The following is a 13,650-nucleotide window of genomic DNA, read 5'->3' on the forward strand; positions in this document are numbered from 1 at the left end:
CAACATCAGTGACCAATAGAAAACATCGACACTGGTGCGGATCAACGGATTTGCTTGAAGGAGGATTGTTGTGGTTTTGGCAAAGCAGCAACGTCGAAAACAGCAACAGCAGACAAAAAGTTCTCACTGTTGCCAAGTTTACAGTTATAGCTATGAGTCTGTCCTTGAGGTAAGTACCATGCTAGCTGTCTGGCTGGTTATAAGCAATCAATATATCACCTACAGTACCACATAATTAAGCTAGCTTGGCTCCTTGTGAGACATGGAAATGCTAGACAATATTACCTTCAGTAACAGTACCCTCTGTACAGCTAGCTAGTGTTAGCTAGTCATTCTAGCGTTACTTTAGCCAGCTGGCCAACGGCACTATTTTCAAGTCAGCCTAACCCGTAACCCTGTACGCCACTTTTTGTTGTCGGCTACAGAACCGAACTAGCTACCGATAAAACGAAGAGGAAGAAGAGAAGAGAGTTGACCGAGGAGCAGAAACATGAAATCAAAGAAGCGTTCGAACTGTTCGACACTGATAAAGATAAAGAAATAGATTACCACGAACTTAAGGTAAACATCCAATTTCTTCTTTATCCAACCGACCATAGTCAAACAACTATTGGCTCAATACCCATGTAAAATGGTTGAATACGATGGTTTGCAGGTGGCAATGCGTGCTCTAGGCTTTGAAGTAAAAAAAGTCGACGTTCTGAAGATACTGAAGGATTATGACAGAGAGGGAAACGGCAAAATAACGTTTGACGACTTCAATGAAGTTGGTGAGTTGCTTTCACGAACGGGCCTTGCTCTTAAGGGTTTGTGAGTTCCAGCTTCAACCTCATTCCCACTGCTTCCTGTGGAGAGCCAGCAAAACGTACTTTTGCTCGTCAAAATGCTCAGCCTACTCCACGTGTCTCGAGTATATGCGTGTGACCCCCCCCCACCCCCTCCTCCCCCCCAGTGACAGATCGAATGCTGGAAAGGGATCCCAAGGAGGAGATCATGAAGGCCTTCAAGCTGTTCGACGACGACGACTCGGGCAGGATCAATTTAAGGAACCTGAGACGAGTGGCGCGAGAGCTGGGCGAGAACATCAGCGACGAGGAGCTGCGCAGCATGATTGACGAATTCGACACCGATGGCGATGGGGAAAGTGAGTGGTGGTTTTCCACGCCTCCCGACGTGTCGACTTCAGACGTTCCGCACCTTCCTCAGGAAGTTTGAGGGACCTGTCTGAGCAACGATATCAAATATACCTTCCAAAATAAAATAGCTGTAACCTTGAAATCAACAAAGCACCATTTGTTCTTGCCAAACTTTCATAGAAACACCATCGTTTTGCCGTAATGTTAATAACATCATAAACAGTGCAAGCCCCTGATCAATTCCCAGGCTAGCTGTTCAATAATCACGGTGATTCTTCAATGCTCTCTATTCTTTACTGTCCTGAGCCTTCAACTGGATGCTTGTCTCTCCCACAGTCAACCAGGAAGAGTTCCTCTCCATAATGACAGGAGACTCGTGATTGGGCGCCTGCTGTGCGAGTGGGTTCTAGGAATCCCGCGCTCCGTGGTTGAAACCTGGGTGGTCAAGACCGTGTAAGAGTCATTTCATCATCAGTGCCTGGGGAACATCTCGTCACCTTTTGGAGGATGGAGAAGAAAAGAGAAAGGGCTAAATGCATCCATTTGTAAAAGTAAAGCAACCCTCTGATGAAAGTCTTCAAACGACTTGTTTTGCTGTCACAAATGGGTCTGCGTAGCACTGCTTTTTTGAGGACTCGAGTGAAGACTGATGAAGGATGAAGATCTGTAAGTTGAGAGCGTTCTGGATGATAGCTCGTTTTAAATGGCATTTCTATTTTGTATTCTCAAGTGTTTGGCTGTGCTATTTATTTGACAAGGAAAATATAATAAAAATTGATAATGACAGTGTGTGTGTGTGTGTGTGTGTTTTATTCTCCTCTCTGTTCTTGAGTTCTGCTTGTGTGAAATCTTTCCTTTTCTCTGCACCACCACTAGAGGGAGCATGTGTCTCATCTCAGACCCAAACGTGAAATCCTCCTTTATCTTTTTTAAATGGAACATCTATGGGGATTTCACAAGACATGGATATACCCAAAGTTCTAAGGTTGTGTGCCCCATTTGAAGCAGTAACTGCATATGTGAGTGATTGTCAAACCAAGCCAAAGCTTTTAGGCATAGAGCCTCCATCCAGACTCTGACATCATACCCAATGTTGTCAAGACAGGGGCGAAACGATATTTGATGTTCATTACAAAGGGGGCTGTTGCTGGTGGATGGAAATCTGAGCAACTGAGCCGGGATGCAGATCCAAGTAGTTGATACAAACTTCAAGCCCCAAACCATAGTCCACACAGAAGCATTTAGTCACTACAAGTGGTGAAAGTGCGGGGGGGGGGCAGGGGCGTGGTAGAAAAGCTAGCACGACACACGATACAGACTCTAAAACCACTCAGACCATGCTACAAAACCCCCTGTCATTAAACATGCCTTAGACCCCCACACATTGATTTAGGTTAGGAGACACCGATTCCGGTTGGAAAAGATGAAGAGATTGCGTGATTCGCCTTTTGATTTCAGACTTGGAGAACGTTTCAGATAGAGAGGAGTGACCGGATTGGGTTACCCAGTTTGCTTTGGTAATGACACCACCAGCCAATCAGAAGATGATAGGGTGTCAGAGCGGTTTGGGTTCCTTTCTGCCTCCAGTCATTAGAGGTTTGAGGTTTCACTGGGACCCGAATCCGAACGGTGCCCTGCTCGCATCTGAACACCATCTGTGTGCGTGTGTGTGCGTGATCAAACTGAAGCCTCTCGTTTTTATGGGCCTCACAATCTCTCTCAAAGCCTTGTTGTACACACGTAAATATACTCGTACATGGTTACCTCCGAGTGGAATCTCCTGCTTCAGTTGTCTGGCAGGGGGTGCCATGTCGATTCTCAGAAGGGGCTGAAGGTCAGCATGAATGTCGATGATCAGAACCTGAATCAGATAATTACCGAAGGATTAGGCATTGTATGTCCTGCCCTTGCATTGGCACATGCTCAGCTGTTGGTGCCCAGACAGAGGGAACGACATACTCCTGAAATAGCCCATCCCGGTTCCTCCCCAGTTACAACCTCAAAGTCGCCCCCAGGCGGTTTCCACACACAGAAATGTATACAGTAACTATAACTTTTCATCCAAAAGCGCGCACATGCACACACACATACATAAACATGCCCAGACGACTCCTGTGTCTCTCGGTAATTTTTCCTGTGCGGGAAAACGATCTAGCCTTTGGCCACGCTGACTAAAAACAGACCGTTTATGTCGGGGCCTGAGAAATTGCATTGAAGTCGGGACGAAAGGATTTGATTTGATAAACAGAATCACAACATCTTCACATCTCTTGAGACGGCACACCCGCGAGTGTGTGTGTGTGTGTGTGTATGTTTTGGAAGTGGGGGGTGGTGTAATGCCTGGGTCCTAGGAAACCGGCAGGGTCAGAGTTCAGCCCTGGCGTCCACCTGTCAGTCATTATGTGCAGCTATGCCGACCATGTGACAACTCTTAACCTCTCACCCTGGGAGAGACGGTCCAGGGCAGGAGAATCATGGAGAGGGGTCGAGGAGATGCCGTGGGGGCTTGGGTGTGCGGGGGAGGGGGGCGCACTTCGGAACGAGGGCCGGGGCAGGAGATAGGGGGAAGCACAGGATGGTTCCAGCGAAGGCTCGGGGGAAGAGATGGAGGCCGCAGGGCGTGGGGATCGAGGGGCGAGGCACCAGGGGGGCGGAGCAGGGGAGCGGGTCCTTGGGGGCGGTTATCACGGTTGTGATGCTCCTTTAAAAAATGCACGGTGTTTTCTTTTGTGATTTCCCTGATGTGACGCGGCTGGGCCGAAACTGACAACGCGGGGGAGGCCGGTGTTGATGAAAAGGAAGGGTTGCTACCATGTGTCAGTCAGAGGAACGACAGACAGGCCTGTACAGGTGGGAGCCTTGACCCCCACCACCACCACACACACACGCGCACACACACGCCCCTTGCCCCATAGAATAGCTCAAATTCCACAGTGTAATGACCTCTTTTGGTAATGCCAAAAAAGAAAGAATGACCACATTGGCCAGACATACTCTGTGTAGCATGAACACAATCGGTTGAAAGATAAGATAACCAGTAAAGGGAGTTTCTCTTTCTCTCTCTCTCTCTCTCTCTCTCTCTCTCTCTCTCTCTCTCTCTCTCTCTCTCTCTCTAACTCTCTTACCTTCGCTCTCTGTTTCTCATTCACACCCACAGACACCTCTCGCAACAGTGGAAAACATCTCAACAATGGTCCCTGTACCTTTGAAGTGACTTTAGTGTCATTATAGGTCAACTTGGGTCAGCCATAACAACAGATTGTAAAAACAGCTATGCATGACAGGTGTGTGTGTGTGGCTGTGTTTGTGTGAAGGTATGCCTTGACCTATGTGTATTGTCACACAAAAAATCCCATCTCACTGAGCAATCAAAGATGAACGCTGATGATTTGATGAGCAATTTTTTGGTGTGGAAAGTGTGTTCTTCCTCCATCTCTTTCAAGGTGGAAGACACACAAACAGCTGGTAACATGCAGGCTCACACACACCAATGCCCAGAGACATGTTGTGGACTGTGAGCTATGCCAGGAAGCTGGGTGAGGATAGATTAGTTTACACACGCTCATGGCTTTCACGGTAACTCTATCCCCAGGAGAGCCCGACCTCACCCAGCCCAGCAACGCGCTGCGATGGGCCCTGGGCCCCTGTCTCGCCCCTGGCTCGCCTCGCACAGGGCCGGCTGAGAGGAACCTAGTCCTGCCTCGCGCCAGCCACAACCCAACCAGACGTACACATGCACGGCTCAATCCCTTTAGGTCATTTCACCAAAACTCCTCTTATCAAATGGGAGTCATTCTTTAAGCGGGCACTACAGACCCAACCTTGTGGGATTGTAATAAAGCTTTAGTGCGGACAGCCGCTACTCTACCGCCGCTCAATCCTGCGAAGTGTAGTCTTAAAGTTCCCCTCAGGACCCGACGGTTTTAAGGAAACAAACTCCCAGACGTCATAATATTCAAACTATAACCTACATTTAACGGTTTTGCTGACAGGCTTATGCATTTGTTTGTTTGTCTGGTTTACGATGTTTATTTCCGTGTGTGTTTGCGTGTGTGTTTGTGAGCGTGCGTGCGTGTGTGCTTGCTCCGATGCTCCTGACAAGCAAAACGAACAACCTGTCCCACCGCAGAAACTCCTCACTTGTCACAAGACGACGTTGTCCGCCCCTCTCCAGATGAAGGAAAGAGAAGCCAGTGATATCAGGGGCTGTTATTGTGTGTAATGTAGTGCTATGGCCAGGGTTAAGACCTTTCCCCTCCAGGAATAATATTTTCAGGGGGACTGAGAGTACATCTGGATCTCTTTAGACCGTCTTATTGGAACTGTGTCTGCTTGTTGACGTTTCTCCTGCTACCCCATCTACTCACCACATTACCACCTACACACAAACCTTCATGCACACACACACACACACAGACTCACACACACACACACAGACTCACACACACACACACGCCAGCGCACAAGCGTACTGTGAGCCGACATATGTGCACATGCCTACTGTACACGCACACACCTACAGTACTTTCAAACAAGAAAGAAATGAACGTTAAGAATTGGCTATACTCCTGATCCCTGGAGAAAGGCAGATGACAGGCAGATTATTTTGGATAGAGAGAGAGAGAGATAGAGGGAGAGAGATAGAGAGAGAGAAAGAGAGAGAGATAGAGAGAGAGAGAGAGAGAGAGAGAGAGAGAGAGAAAGAGAGAGGGAGGGAGAGAGAGAAAGAAAAAGAGAGGGAGAGAGAGTGTAAAAGACCTGAGTAAGACAGAAGAGACCGAAAAGACCAGGTCCTTCCTGACCTAAGGCACAGGCTTTTCGTTTTTTTTATGCATCACAGTTGGCACACAGGCCACAAAAACAAACCATCGCTGGAGTAGAGCTGGCTCAGTGCTTCTCTGTGCCAGACGGTAATTCAATTTCAGTGACGTGTTTTACTGGCGTCCTGTGGAGAGAGTGGCGTTCACAGTCACCTTGTTCTTCCACTCCTCTCCGACCGACTTCCGTTCTCGAACCTCTCTCCCTCTCCGTCCCGTCAAACGACCCCGACAGGAGTCTAAACAGGACGAGGGGAAGGAGAGCAGGATGGTGATGAGGAACCGAACGGTAAACAGATGTGGACGGACGGGCGCAAACCAGCCGTGAGACGGCCCAGCTGCCGAGCCGAACGCCCCTCCGCCCCCGCTGGTCTCTCTCTCACACAGACCCCAGTCTACGCGCTGGACGCCATCTTTGTCGGGAAGCATTTCTGTGGTTCGCTGTGAAACAATCCCTGTAGTGTTTAGACTGTGTCTTCATGGAAGCCATTTTGTAAACTGTTGTGTGACTGTGACTACCGGGAGTCTTTGTCATCTTGGAACCGCGACCGCATTGGCTACTCTTGGTATGCTGGTGTGAGGAGATGACCAAGCGGTGGAGACTCTTCCTGGCGAGCGAGCCGTGATGGCGGAGTAAAGTCAACAGTGCCGAGAAGCCATTAAACGTGCGAAAAGTGTCATTTCCCGTCGACTTTAGGACCGGTTTATTTGTGTGTTCCTCCTTCGTGCGGACATACACACCGACCGGCCCGCCTGCATTTGTGATCCTTGGCCTCCGAGAGAGAGCGAGAAAGTGTGCGTGTCTGTGTGTGACTGCGTGTGTGTGTTGTCACGGCTCAGGGTCCGTCGCGTCGCCAAACCGGCGCGATTACACTGCCGGAGCACACAGGAGACTGGATGATGTCAAAGTGCCGTCGGATCAGCCTCTCGTCTCTGCTCCAGGCGGGACTGATGGAAGGGGACAGGTGAGGGCTGATCCTCAGAGGAGCAGATGCTCTCGGGCTGATACCTAGTGCCCCGTTCCTGGGTTTGATCTCTCTCTCTCCCTGCGTAATGTGGAGAGCCACGGGCCTCTGGAGCAGTAATCCGGCGGCTCTTATGAGTGTCAGCAACACACGCACACGCGCGCGCGCGCGCACGGACGCTCACTCACACTCGCGGCAGCGTCAGTGACACCTCGCGGCTAAATATACCCTGAGAGACGGCGACAGGTGACCGGGCCTCGGCCACGGACACACACTCGACCAGCACGGACTTAGGAGAGGTCATAGGGTGTGTGTGTGTGTGTGTGTGCGTGCGCGTTGGACAGGTCTGGTGGGGGCTGAGTATGCGTCTCGTCTCAGTGTGCAGTGAGCCTCGAGCCTAACAGCCCAGTTCTGGGTCCTCTCCTCTAAGCCAGCTGGTCTGGCTTGATATCGTTTTTTTTTCTCCCTTCTTTTTTTCGTCGCGTCTCTTTTTTGGTTGTTGATATTAAAGGGGCGACTGAGCCGAAACCACAGCTGGAGCTGTCGGAGACACTTCCAGGTGAAGAGGGATACCGCGCTGGTGAGTGTCTGAGGAGAAAGGGAGAAAGGGGGCGGGAGGGGGGGGGGGGGTGAGTGTGAGGTCTGTGTGGCATTCAGCTGGGACTCGAATGGCTCCATTGGGGTTTCAAATGAGTTTAAAGTGCCTTGGGCAGATATAGGAAAACAAGTCAACCTAGTTAGTGAGTGAGCGAGCAAGCGAGTGAATGAGTGAATCAGCGCCAGTGAGTGGGTGTGAGCGTAAGCAAGGGAGTGACGAACACGTACGCTGGGTTTGATCTTTTGACTCCCACACACCGAAGAGCAGATTGAACTTTATGAAAGGTTGCAAGTACGACAGTTCCTCAGAAAAATCTGTAGAGTGTGTCGCCACCAAATGTGATTGGCTGGATCCTGTGTCCTTGTTCCTGGGCTCTCTCCGGACCAACCTGTCACATGTTGAGGGAGGGAGAGAGAGACAGGGAGAGAGAGAGAGAGGGGGGGGGAGAAGGAGAGAGAGAGGGGAGAGAAAGAGGGGGGAGAAAGAGAGAGGGAGAGAGAGAGACAGAGAGAGAGAGAGGGGGGGGGGAGAGAGAAAGAGAGAGAGCGAGAGAGCAGCACAGCTGCATGAGTCAATCAGGAGGGAGAGAGCTACGTATTCTGGTGTGGTCGGCTGTAGTCATGTGTGGGCTCTGACAGTAGGACACTCTGAGGTCCAGGGCCTGGGTTGGGTCACACACAGCAGTATCTGATGTGCATCAAACCCCACGTCACTCATGTGCTGCTAGTGGCCACGTCGGGATTCAGCGTATCGGAAAAACACGGAGGGAAAAAACAAATCTCTGGTTTTGACCTCTTGTTAACAGTCACCTTTGAATCTGATCCCACTGTCTGACTGTGACCTTTGATGCTTTGACCTCTGGCTCTGTGAGCTCGGAGGTCAGAAAACCCCCCACAAAGGCCTCCCACTGAAATCGAGAGAGAAAAAATAGTATCGATGTTATTGGCTTTGTGGAATTTGCCAAATGAGCAAGAATGATGTCATGCGCCTGTGAATGGCGGTACATAAGTAACATTCGGTGTCTGGGACCCATGTCATGAGAGTGACATGGACCTCTCTTGGGTGAGAGAACACAATAGCAACTGCATCTTTCTCTGGGAGTATGCAATACTCGCTACTCTGCCAGTTAAACAAGATCCCCAACACAGGACAAAAAGACCCATGTTTCCGACGGGTCCATCCCTTATCGATCACAGGTGCCCCTCTCTGGGGCGTGCTGGACTCCTACACCAAAGATGAAGGTAGCCCCTAGTAGAAGCCTTCACACACGTACATGCATGTACACACGCGCACACACGCGCTTGCATACACGCCCACACTCAAACCTTACAATTTCAGGGAGGAAGAAAGAAAGAAAGAAAAAGAGGCGATTACCACAACTTCATGTAGGTTGACGTATGGATAGTGCCAGACTCTGCGTGTTACGGGGTGGGAGTATTACCACTGAGAGATGCGTTGATAATTGCATAACTCTTGGTCATCAACCACAGTGTGTCGGTTCCAGTAAACAGGTGCAGTTTGCACAGTTACCACTATCGGGCGTCAGTGAGCCACGAGGCACTGTCCCGTGCACCTTTGTGTTGTCACTCTCCAAGAAGTTTTTCTCTGGTCATTTTTCAGAATGTGATTTTGTGTGTGTATGGGTGTGAGTGCATGTGAATTTGTTTATTTACGTGATATCGTCCGACTTGCCTAACCTCCGGACCGATCCCTCAGGTGCTAAGCTTAAACCTACGGACCTGGAGCCCCGAGGGATTCACTAATGGAGAGCGGACACGCTGGGCGACAAAACTGACACACTGCACAGATTGAGGAACAATCTGAAGGCTGGAGACAGAAAAATATCAAAGTTGATAGAAGGAGACTTGCAAGTGATTGGTAAGTTAAGTTCACTGCTACATCAAGTGTGCGTGCGGCGGGTGCGCGCGCCCGTGTGTGTGAGAGGGTGTGTGTGAAAGGCTGTTCACCTCATCGAGCGCGTGTGATCGTGAGTGAATCTGCGCGCAAGTTGTTGAAGTGTCAACGCTCAACGACAACCAACGGGAAACAAACATTCGTGGATAATCCCCTTTTCCTTCCCCTCCTCCTTACCCCAGATAATCACTCTCTCACTCAACTCTAGTCAGGACCAACCAGAGAAGGCACAGCTCAACTTTTATCAGACTCGGTTCTTTACCCAAGAAGCATTGAACGCAGGAGAAGAGACGTGGTCTTTGGCTATTTCACGGCACTGGAAGTAGATTATAGCACACGTAATTAATGTTTCAGCTCTGAAATTCAAACAGATTGTACATTTTGTAACGGCTTTTTCGCGCGTACTACTTTCCCTTCATCCAAAAAGAAGAGGACAAGGATCGCGAAAACGACCGTGGCAGGGGTCTGACACAGATGCGGAGTAAAGTAAGTGCGTATTATCAGTGGATATGCCGTGTGACTTAGTTTGCGACCAGGTCCTATGTTGTTGGGCCATATGTATAGGTCAGTTGTAGAATGGCATACGTTTTAGATGATCTAAAAAGATGATGACATTGTGTTTGTTTGGTTAGTTAATATAGACCACAGCATTCAGGTATTAAAATGGGACCTGTCACAATTGACACAGCGATACTCAACATATCAGTGACGTCGTATGCATTATTCCCCAACTCTCATTTGGGTTCTTTATGAAAGTAGCAGAGAGATTTCTTTTTCTTCATCCTACCTCTTACTTATTTACTTATTAGGCTACTGACATACTTGAAGCATAAATGTTTTACATCTATAGATTTAAGACAATTCTTCTTGAAAACCTCGGATCAACCAGTGGATAGAAATAGTGAATCATAGTACCCTCTTGTACTCCTCCGGTACCCACCAGGTGTACTATGTCAGAATCCTGGAGGCCAGATGACCACAGTGTAGTAGCCAACCCAGTGTCAATCACACAGCTCGACTCAGACAGGCCAAGATGCCCTCACAGAGTTGTCTCATTTCTCTCCTCTTTGCCACAGGGAAGGCAAACCCACTTACGTTTACACATCCTTTTTTTGATGACCCAATCACAATCCTTTTCACGAATCCATCTGGCTGGACTCGGATGAATCTCTCGACAAGACATTCGCGTCAGAGAATGCCTCACCTGTATATAGTATGGACGGAAATCCGGACCAGCCCTGACTGCCACCCTCCAGACTCCAGTGTTCTCTAGTTCTGTGTAACATTCTCCATGTCACCAGTGCAGAACAGGCTGGTGGTGTGGTATCCCCTAGTCAGAGAGACCAGCACAGAGGAGCTCTTTGTGTAGCTGCAGCGTGTAGCTGATGGCCCTCCGAGCCCCCTCACGTTATGTGTCTTACTCTGGTATTTATAGCCTATCATGTGGTTACAGTTGGGTGAGGTGAGAAAAGGGTACAAAAATACATTCAAATGTTCCATTTCGAATGGAGTCGACAAATTCGGCGTCGCGCATAATCCACATTTCGAACAGGGCTCTTCCTAATATTTGGGAACGCAAAGGGGACTAGATGTTTTTCCACGGACAGTTGTCCTGTCGCGTGTCGGGTATTTCCTTGACCCTACGGTTTAGCAGCGCATCTGCCACCACCTCCACCTGCCCTCCAGCCACCAGCCTCGGCCCTCTCCGTGGCCCAAGCCTGGATCTACCCTACCCCCCCCCCCCCCAGACTTCCACACACCCTGCCCTAGATCCGGATGGAGCCCTCACCCCCTCGCACCCAGACGCCGTGCGCCCGGTCTTTGGCAGCGAGACGCAGACATTTTGGGTGTCCTGCCAAGGACTACAAGGACACTGCCACCCTTCACCCACGGCTGCCCCTCTCCCGCTGCCCAAGAATACACACACAGTCTGCCGTTCGCCCACCGTTTTGTTTTTCTTCATCGCCTCTTTGTTTGATTGTGTGTGTGCGCGCGCGTGTTTGGGTGCGTTATGTAAAAGGGTCAAATGCGAGGAAGATCATTTGCTGTGCTGTAAAACGACAACTCCGCCGGCAGCTGTCCGTCTCTGCGCTCTGGTTTCGCCGTCTCCGCCTGTGAACCAGACTCCGGCTTTTGTTGTTGGAGGTAAAAAGTTCATTCCTTTATTTCTGGAGTCCTGCTGGTTTACGTGTGTTCCATAAATAGAGAAGGAAGTTTGTGTGTGTGTGTGTGGGGGGGGGGGTGGGTGGAGAACTGCCGTCATCCTGGCTCGGTTTGTATGGACACGGGTCTGCACGTCACATCCTCTGAAAGGGTACGCTCTTGGAAAACACACGCACACTCTTTCTCACACCCCGCAAACACGAACACACCCCACGCACCCACGCGCACACAAGTTTTCCTGATAACTACAGGATGAAAAGCAGAAACGGGGCCCAGACACCCACGCCGTCTGAAATGCTGACTTTGCTCGTCGAGCGGCCGTGCTATATTTACACTGTCGAGGGCCCGGAAAAAACGAGGCGTTTTTTTTATTATTATTCCCTGGCTGATGCGGTATGTAAAGTGGTATTTCGGTCATGTTGTCATGGCGTGTCAGTGCTTGTTAGGGCGATTATCCAACGTGCCCTTCATTGCATCCAGCGCCGACAGGTCGAGAGCCCTCGACGTGTGAATCGTCTTGGATCCCGGCATCGAACAATGACACGGCCGTTCGGAAGGGGCACGCGGGAGGTCTGTCGACCCTCACGACGCTCACCGGCCCTGTCGGAAAAAACATTCCCAGATGGTTTGGGAGGCAAACCTCTTGGCAAATGGACGCCATAAGATGTCGGTCATGGACGGTTTAGGGTTTATTGGTTCATCGAGTGGGGGCGGTGAGGACAACAGGGAATAATGAGGAGGAGGATGAAGATGGAGGCTCCTTTTAGGTGCTGTCATAAGGGACAACAGCTTTGCCCCCCCCCCTCGCCCCCCCAACACACATGCACATCCTCTGAGCCCTCACGTGCCCCTAGTGATCCTCCTATCTGGTTTCTCCGCTTCTTTGACGGCAGTAAGCTGGAAGGAAATCGCTGTGTGTGTGTGTGTGTGTGTGTCTATGGGGATGTTCCCAGTCGCCTTTCTTACCCAGCTTCTTAAGCTTCTCTTAAGCAGACACACGAACACACACACACACACACACAGGTAGATCTCACATGGCTCCCAGTGTTAGGCGCGCGCACGCAGACCAACCCCAGGCACGTGGTGACGAATGCCTCGCAGTAGCAAAGCCGCACTGCAGGCCCGCGCCCAAGTCTTCCGCGCCGAGGCGTCGTCCCTCGTTCGATATGAACGCACGGTCGCGAGTCATCGTTTGTGGCTGTTGGCGCCGCGCGCCCGCCGCGGGCTTTCCGAAACCGCCTCTTCGTCGACCGAGGAGACGAGAGGAGGATGGCGAATGAAAGGATGGAGGGATAGGCATGTCATATCTGTCCTCCCAAGAGGATAGGCCTGATTTCTCCACCATCCCAGTCTCTTTAGAACTCTTTTCATCCTCCCATCATCACTCCCTCCCTTTGTCACTCGCTGCTTCTCTTATTCCTGCTCTCCAATCTCCATCCCTCGCTACACTTAGTCCTCTAAGCTTTCCAGTTTGGGTCTGTGTTTTCCGTTCGGGGGACATTTTGTATATGTGCGCGCGCGTGTGTGTGTGAGAGAGGTGTAGGGTTTTACAAGGGGATGGGGCAGCAAGGATAGGGTGACCTGTCACGGATGGGATTGGTGCTGGAGGTTTAGACTCGGGTAAAGGTTGGGAACCCTGGCTTAGGGTTACCCAGGGACGGTTGTGTCAGGAAGTCATACAGGAGACGTTAAAGACGGCTGTTGCGATCAGGAGGAATGAGCAGAAGGATCGAGGGGTTAGCTTTGACATCTTGGCTCCGAGCGTAGACAGGTGTGCTGGATTAAAAGTGTGTGTGTGTGTGTGTGTGAGAGAGATCAGAGCGGTGGCTTAACGTTATGTAAGTGCCTTGATGACAAGGTACAGGTGTGTATGGATGTCAGGCCGTGGTGCAGGTGACTGTGCTGTCCGGGTGACAGGGTCTGTCTCATGTACAGGTTAAACCCTCCTGCATGTGTCTGTGTTTGTTAGGAGAGAGAGAGAGAGACCGAGAGAGTGAGAGAGATTAAGACGGAGAGAGAAACTAAGGCAGAGAGAGAGAGAGAGACATGTAGGTACA

At 50.4% G+C, this 13,650-nt stretch overlaps 2 protein-coding genes and 1 long non-coding RNA gene across 4 annotated transcripts in view; 2 read left to right on the plus strand and 1 right to left on the minus strand.

Moving 5' to 3' along the window:
• Positions 1-1,925, plus strand: cetn3 (centrin 3). The gene is made up of 5 exons (XM_084693591.1): positions 1-169; positions 426-561; positions 656-770; positions 953-1,144; positions 1,473-1,925. The coding sequence occupies exons 1-5, from the start codon at positions 153-155 to the stop codon at positions 1,514-1,516; spliced, it is 504 nt and encodes a 167-aa protein (XP_084549717.1). The 5' UTR covers positions 1-152; the 3' UTR covers positions 1,517-1,925.
• LOC146220615 (uncharacterized) lies at positions 1,072-6,137 on the minus strand. Its single transcript, XR_014750878.1, has 3 exons — positions 6,003-6,137; positions 2,901-2,997; positions 1,072-1,633 (listed from the first exon to the last, which is right to left on the minus strand). It is a non-coding gene; the product is annotated as an uncharacterized LOC146220615 (long non-coding RNA).
• Positions 6,138-7,014: 877 nt separating this feature from the next.
• Positions 7,015-13,650, plus strand: part of mef2ca (myocyte enhancer factor 2ca) — a 20,529-nt gene continuing 13,893 nt past the window's right edge. For both annotated transcript variants that reach the window (XM_084693575.1, XM_084693576.1), the window contains exons 1-2: positions 7,015-7,498; positions 9,233-9,394. The gene's annotated coding sequence lies outside the window, so the exon portion shown is untranslated. The remainder of the gene's footprint in view (positions 7,499-9,232; positions 9,395-13,650) is intronic.

This window comes from Hypomesus nipponensis, chromosome 27, assembly GCF_054491055.1.
Source record: "Hypomesus nipponensis isolate SF chromosome 27, ASM5449105v1, whole genome shotgun sequence".
Classification (NCBI taxonomy): domain Eukaryota; kingdom Metazoa; phylum Chordata; class Actinopteri; order Osmeriformes; family Osmeridae; genus Hypomesus; species Hypomesus nipponensis.